Source organism: Calliphora vicina, chromosome 3 (genome assembly GCF_958450345.1).
Source record: "Calliphora vicina chromosome 3, idCalVici1.1, whole genome shotgun sequence".
NCBI classification, from domain to species: domain Eukaryota; kingdom Metazoa; phylum Arthropoda; class Insecta; order Diptera; family Calliphoridae; genus Calliphora; species Calliphora vicina.
The window spans coordinates 78,369,031-78,376,768 of record NC_088782.1 but is presented as its reverse complement, the minus strand read 5'-3'; the positions used below and the strand labels follow the sequence as shown (position 1 = coordinate 78,376,768).

The window sequence follows — 7,738 nt, the reverse complement described above, 5'->3', positions numbered from 1 at the left end:
CAAAAAAGTCGATTACGATTTTATTCAGTTTATGTCGAAAAGCTCTGTTTGCAAGGATACATTCTCAGTGTTACCAGAACTTTATCAAAAAAATGTGGAAATTCATATAAAAAATGTTAAAATTGTTATTTTGTATAGAATTTCTAATCAAATGTATAAAATTTTAGCAATTTTTAAAAAAAAAACTGCAGCAGTCGATAAAAAGTGATTTTTTACGTAATTTTTGGATTTTAAATGCCGATATGACAACACTGATTATAGAAACTCGCTAATTTTAATGTGTAGAGAATATTAATTCATATGAATTTGTAGAAAAACAAAAAAAAAAACAAACAAAAAAAAAATGAAAATTAATTTTAAACAAATCCATATAAAATGCAACGAATCTCAATGAAAATCGAAAACGATTCTGAGAAATCTGATTTATGTTCAATTTCCAATGAGCTAAGAGATACATTTTACTCAAACAGTAAAAAGGGTAATGTCTTCCACGTACTCCTCAACTCCAATGGTTTGCTGTTACAACGTGAAACAGCTGGAAGTCGTAAGGATCATCTAGTGAATATTTGCGACATAATTGGTGGCAGATGTGTTTGGATTCAGAAATCGTCCGGCTTCGGAGCAGCTGGTACATGTGGATCATGTACCCCAAGTATTACAGAAAAGCAAAAAATTCGTGATGAACACGAAGATGCATATCTTTATGTCTTTGCCTATATGCTTAAGAAGAATCTTAGAAAAGCAATACGTCGTGAACGCACTGTCATAACGTTGCGCTTCCGTTCATTTGACAGCCATGAAGACAACATGCGAGAGGCCGAGAAGTGGTACAAAACATTGAAATCCTATAGAAACAATCATCTGTTAATGTGTTGTTTAAAGGGAACAGATTCTATTGAAAATACATTAAAAACCGAAAAAAAACGTCTACTTGTTTTATTGAATCCAAAGTCAGGTTCCGGGAAAGCGAGAGAGCTATTCAATCACCAAGTTGTTCCTATTCTTAATGAGGCAGAAGTTGCTTACGATCTTCATGTTACAAAACATTCCCAATATGCTTCCGACTTTGTGCGCCAGAAAAATTTGTCAATTTGGAGTGGTATTGTTGCCATTGGGGGCGATGGATTATTTCACGAAATATTAAATGGCATCCTTAAACGCAACGACTGGAATCATGTTGTAAAGAATGTTGCGCTTGGCATCGTTCCATGTGGTTCGGGAAATGGGTTAGCCCGATCAATAGCTCATTGTTTTCAGTATGTGTTATAAATATTATTAAGTAATTCAATTATTGACCTCTATTCCCTGTTAATTTATTCAGGGAACCATATGAACCAAAGCCAATTTTAGGTGCAGCATTATCGCTTGTAGGCGGCCAGTCAGCTCTTATGGATGTTGTCGAAATAGAACTGAAGAACAAAGTATACACACATTTAACATTGATTTGCAAATATTAAACATGTTTTTATTCCTCTTAGATCGCATATTCCTTTCTATCAATAGGCTGGGGTCTAATTTCTGATATTGATATCGAAAGCGAACGCTTGCGGCCCTTAGGTTACCAAAGATTTACAATTTGGACACTACATCGCTTATTAAATTTGCGTACATATCGTGGTAGAATATCATATTTACCGAAAAATCATACATCGGAACATCAAAATACTCCAGAAATTATAACTAAATCTAGTCTTCAGCACAGTATGAGTTGTAACACATTTCCACCACCATATGATTCAAGAAAGCAATCTATATCAAATGTCGGCAGCTCGGAATTTGAAGACGTCATATCTTTAGAAACAGTGGCGAATCAGTCTTTTCGTTCACGATGTAATAGTTTACTATCGTCGGGATCAAGAGTCAGCACATATTACTCCATTGCTGATAGTATTTATCACAGCATTTCAGGTAATAGTGATTGTTGCGAATCAGACATGCACGATACAGAAAATCCAGCGGACTATCAATGCTCTCGGCTAGGTCAATTAGAAGAGAACACCTTACCCGCGCTACGAGATCCCCTACCGAATTCATGGCTTGTGGAGGACGGTGAATTTGTTATGGTTCATGCCGTATATCAAACTCATTTGGGTAGTGATTGTTACTTCTCACCAAACTCTAAGCTAAATGATGGTACAATTTATTTGGTGATGATACGTGGTGGTATAAGCCGTTCGCAATTATTCAATTTCCTAGTCAACATGAGCTCTGGCACTCATTTACCCAATAAAAATTCCGAGTATATCCGAGTAGAACGAGTCGTTGCTTTTCGTTTAGAGCCACGCGAGAATAGTGGTATACTTACCGTGGACGGCGAACGAATGGAATGTGGGTCATTACAAGCAAGAATATTTCCAGGAACTGTTAACGTTATGGTTCCCAACAAAGTTGCATTTAAAGATTGTTAACTGTAAAATTAATTTACAAACTTATATACGTTGTGCACATAAGCAATCTATTGTATACTTACATACTATGAATATATTAAATAAGAATCTCATTGCTATTTATTAGAAGAATAAATATACAAACATACGTTATTTACCCTCATATTAACTTATATATTTTTTTTAATTCAGTAATATCGTCCCCTCAATAAAACAAAAGTGTATAATAAAAATCTACATAAATGATTCTAAATGTGGTCCAAATTTGGTGAAATTCTACTTCCACAAAGTGGGTCAAAAGATCAATTGAAATATTAGCGCCAGATAATATTGAAGGAAAATAGCCAACTTTGTCAAAAAAAAAAATCGGCAAATTATCGGCAATTATTTTATTTATTTATTTACATGTTATTAAAACTTATATTAATATAAGACTAATATTAAAAAATTAGCGAGAGCAACGAAGGCTATCAGCTAATTATATTAAGTAAGAATTAGATTTTTGGAACAAATCAAGATCCGCGTAACAGTTTATATTTTCATAATTTTTTTTCTGTTAATATTCACATTTTCTGTATTGCCGGCCTTTGGCCGGGTGAAGGGACTTTTAACTCTGGGGTGTATCGAACACCGAATTCGCTAAAGTCACTTTTTCTGTATATCAAAATTTTCTGAAGTACTGTCATATAAAATCAAAAAGGATTTTTTGGTTCACAATATTAATAAACTGTACCATATTATATATCATATTAAAGGTATTGTGAAGCACTATTCAATGATACCCATAACGATCAGTTTGTTTTCCAAATATATGAGAAATGTACTATTATATGTATTGACTTTAAATTCATATAACTCTTAAACTAAGAGAGAGCAGGGGAAAATATTAACGTTTTTGTGCTTCTAATTATGAGAGCTATCAACACCAAAGAAATTATAAAAATGCAAGCTGTTTCGCTGATCTTGATTTATACCAGATTTTTGGCGTTGATGTTATCATTTGATGTTTCCTTAAGAAGATTGAGACCATTGTTTGATAGGTATTTGGATTGAAGACTACTTAGATAGGGACAAGTAGAGAGAAGGTGTTTGACTGATATTGTGGAGCCACAGTATGGACATTCATTATTAAAGTTGGTATTCAGTAGATGTTGATGTGTAGTGATCGTGTGTCCCATACGTAAGCGTGAAAAAACTTTAATTTTATTTTTGTTAATGTTCGTTGGATATTTAGGTGTTATTATATCGGGATTAATTTGAGAATAGTGTGGGTGGTAATAACTTTTCAATTCTGTAATTTTTTGTTGTTTCAACTTGGTAATAATAGAATTATATCGATATCGAGTCTTTCGGTTAATGGATCTTTTAATAAGGGTGCTGAACATGCTACTTTTGCTGCTGCATCTGTATAAGTGTTTCCTTGTATTCCGGAATGACCAGGTATCCAAACTAATTTAATTTTACCTCTGTGTTTTATTAATATGTCACGAATATTGTTAACCGATGCCCAACTGTTATTTGTTAGGTTTATTATTGCTGATATAACGGATAAGCTGTCGGTGTAAATAACAGTGTTTTTACTGGTTTTAGACGCAATTATTATAGCTTGTAGAATACCTGCTGCTTCGGCTGTAAACATTGAAGAGAATTCGGCTAATATTTTTGAAGTTATGATGTTACCATTTTGATTCACCACTGCATATGCTACATTGCTGTTGTTCTTTGATGCATCGGTGTAGAGTTGTTGCCATTCTGGATTTTTATAAATGGTTTGGTAAAATAATTGTTTGTACATATCACTAGAGGTAGTTTCTTTCTTATAGGTTGAGAGGCTAATGTCACAGGTGGTGGGGTCGAATGACCATATGGGGTTCTTGTTGATGAAATTAAAAATTTTATGTTTAAAGTTAATTATATTGTGTTTGCCACATTTGTATAAAGCAGATTGTATTCTTTGTTTTTTTTTGAAGACAAAACTTTTGCAACGAATCTATAATTGAATTGTGAAATGAAAGAAGTTTGGGTAAAAGTCGGTTCATACACTCAGAGATATTTTGTTCAAGCGAGGGGATACCTGATTCCATTATTAGTATTTTTATTGGTGTTGTTCTATATCCATACGTACTGGTACTTAGTGTTTGGTGATATAGAGTTTTAATTTGATTTAAATTAGTTTTTGCTGCACTGCCGTACAAAAAGAGGCCATATTCGATTTTACTCAAAATAAGAGTAGTAACGAGGTATTTAATAGTATCTATGTGTACATGGCATCTAGTGGATAAATATCTAATGAAGTTTGCTCTAGTGACGAGAGATTTTTTGAGCTCTAAGATATGTTTTTTTCAGCTATAGTTTTTCTCAAATATTACTCCTAGTATTTTTTGTTCAGTCACGTTGGGTATTGTACTGTTGTTGATATTAAGATTTGTTGGAGTACAATTGTGCTTTCTGCATACATGTAAAATTGATGATTTTTCTAAGGATATTTTTGCCCCAGACACTTTGGACCAGTTCTCAATATCTAGAATTACTTTTTCAAATGTATTATTTATTTTAGAAGTGTCGTTATTTTTGGGAAGTATGTACAGGTCATATGCGTATAGGCAATGATCAACATATTTATATTTTTTAATAATTTTGCTTATTTCATTAAAAGCTATTTGGAAGAGGACAACCGAAAGCGGTGAACCCTGTGGAATCCCGTTGTTAAGAGGGTAGTTTATTGAGAGAGTATTGTTTACTCTGACCTTAATTTTTCGGTTGGTTAAAAAAGATTTTACATAATTAAAAATTTTAGGACCGATGCCCCAGTCATTCATAGTTTTCAATATGACGTGTATTCCTATACGATCGAACGCTTTTTCAAAATCAATTCCCAAGATGGATGTGTGGTTTTTGGATGAAAGTGATTTAGTAACGTAATATTCAATGTGGAGTAATGAGTCTGTACAACTGCGATAATGTTTAAATGCTACTTGATTGATGGCAATTAATTTTCTTGTTTCCATATACCATGCTATACGGTTTGCAATCATTCTTTCCAAAATTTTTGACAAACACGATAATAATGAAATTGACCTATATCCGCTAAAGTGTAATGGGTTTTTTGAAAAATACTTACAAATAATCTTACAAACATAAATCTGAAGATTTCTGGAACGTAATACTATTCTCAGACGAAAGTAAGTTTAATAATTTTCAATCGGACGGCAGAGCAATAGTTTGGAGAAGGCCAAACACTGAATTGGAAAAGAACAATATAGTAAAGACTGCCAAACATGGCGGATGAGGGGTCATGTTGTGGGGTTGTATGGCTGCATCTGATGTAGGAAACTTAGTTTTCATTGACGGTTAAATGGACAAAACTGTATACCTTAATATTTTAAAAGAAAAACTACTACAGTGTGCTCTAAAGTTAAAGTTTGGGAACATTTCTATTTTCAACAATACAATGACCCCAAACACACAGCCCATGACATTCTCCAGAATCCTCCGCAATCACCTGACATGAATCCCATAGAACATCTGTGGGATAAATTTTGAGGACGTGTAGAAAGGACCATATTATTAGTAAGACTCAACTTAAAGAAGTCCTGTTGAAAGAATCGAAAAAATGTTTCCCTTAAAATCGAACTTCGAAACATTAGATAATTATTTTTCTGAAATGTGCCACCTTATGTTTAGTTTTTCCATATATTTCCTTAAGTTATATGTAAATAAATATTTTTGTTGAAAGCCGTACAAATGTTGGGGCCTTCGTTTAAAAAATATGGACGATTAAAAATAAATCTGTATGCTGTGTGAATATTTAAGTCCGGCACTGTATATTCTGGATCCTTATAGATAGCGGAGTCGATTAAGCCATGTCCGTCCGTCTGTCTGTCTGTTGAAATCAATTTTCTGAAGGCCTCAGATATCTCCGGGATCCAAATCTTCAACAATTCTGTGAGACATACTTTCGAGAATTTTGCTATTTAAAATCAGCAAAATCCGTCCATAAATAACGGAGATATGAGCAAAAATCCGAGACAACCTCTGAAAATTTCATCAAAAAACACAATGTATTGCATGCTTTGACAAAAAAGCAACAAAACGTATGTTTGGATGTGCATGCTTTGCGTATTTTGTTCTTTTGGCGTTGTTGTTGTTTTTTATACAACTAAACGTATGTTTGGTTGTGTGTTGGTTTTTTTGCTTTGCGTATGTGGTTTTGTTTTGACAAAAAAGCAACAAAACGTATGTTTGGATGTGCATGCTTTGCGTATTTTGTTTTTCTTTTGTGTTTTGTTTCTTTTGGCGATGTTGTTGCTTTTTATACAATTAAACGTATGTTTGGATGTGTGTTGGTTTTATCGCCTTGCGTATTTTGTTTTTTCTTTTGGTGTTTTGTTTCGTTTGGCGTTGTTGTTGTTTTTTGTGTTCTTGGTAAATTTAGGATGCTGTACGCTGAAAGTACATACATACATATATATATGGGGGATTTCATGTCAAGTGAACCAACTTTTGAAATCGATGTCTTCCGATCGGGATGAAATTTGCACCAAGGTTAGCTCTATTGGATAGTAACTCAGACACAATTTTTCAACAACATCGGTCGAGAACTCTCTGAGTTATAGGGGGTAAAATTTTGACAATTTGGTTAAACAGGGGTTTTTTCTTATCCATGTAACTTATTACCTATTGTTCTTAGCAAAATGTGTTCCAAATAGTATAGATAGCTATTTCTTCGATCTTTCGAAAAAAAATATTTAAAAAAAAAAATAAAAAATTTTTAATATTTTTTTTCCGAAATCAAAAACTTTTTTGACTTTTTTTTAAAATACGCTATATTTTTTTATTTTTTTTTTTTTCTTAAAATAAAGTTTAGATATTTTCCTTGAACACCTACTTGGTCGCTTAGTGGGATGCGAGTGGGATATCTATCAAAATAAATATTTTGTAACTCAAAACATAAAATTTTTGACTTTTTTTGCAAAATCAAAAACTTTGTTGACTTTTTTTTTCAAAATGGACCCTTTTTTAATCTTTTTTTTTAGGTCAAACAAAAGCTTAGATATTATCCTTGAAGACCCTTTTGGTCGCTTAGTGGGATGCGAGTGGGATATCTATCAAAATAAATATTTTTTAACTCAAGACTTACAATTTTTGACTTTTTTTTTTGCAAATACGATTTTTTTTCCAAATGGGCCCTTTTTTTAAAATTTTTTTTTGTAGTCAAAAGAAAGCTTAGGTCCATTCCTTTAAGATATTTTTAGTCCCTTAGTGGGATGCGAGTAGGATATCTATCAAAATAAATATTTTGTAACGCAAGACATACAATTTTTTAATTTTTTTTTGCAAAATCAAAATTT

General features: G+C 32.7%; 1 protein-coding gene across 1 annotated transcript; it reads left to right on the top strand.

The window, feature by feature from the left end:
* The first annotated feature begins 291 nt into the window (after positions 1–291).
* Sk2 (Sphingosine kinase 2) lies at positions 292–2,560 on the top strand. The gene is made up of 3 exons (XM_065504252.1): positions 292–1,256; positions 1,322–1,421; positions 1,479–2,560. Exons 1-3 carry the CDS (start codon positions 376–378, stop codon positions 2,406–2,408), a joined length of 1,911 nt encoding a protein of 636 aa, XP_065360324.1. The 5' UTR covers positions 292–375; the 3' UTR covers positions 2,409–2,560.
* The last annotated feature ends 5,178 nt before the right edge of the window (positions 2,561–7,738 follow it).

Excerpts from the sequence above, each read along its gene's own strand:
- Sk2 (XM_065504252.1), top strand. The coding sequence starts at position 376 with ATGCAACGAATCTCAATGAAAATCGAAAACGATTCTGAGAAATCTGAT. Across the intron at positions 1,257-1,321 it reads TCAATAGCTCATTGTTTTCA|GGAACCATATGAACCAAAGC; the intron begins GTATGTGTTATA and ends TAATTTATTCAG. Across the intron at positions 1,422-1,478 it reads AAATAGAACTGAAGAACAAA|ATCGCATATTCCTTTCTATC; the intron begins GTATACACACAT and ends TATTCCTCTTAG.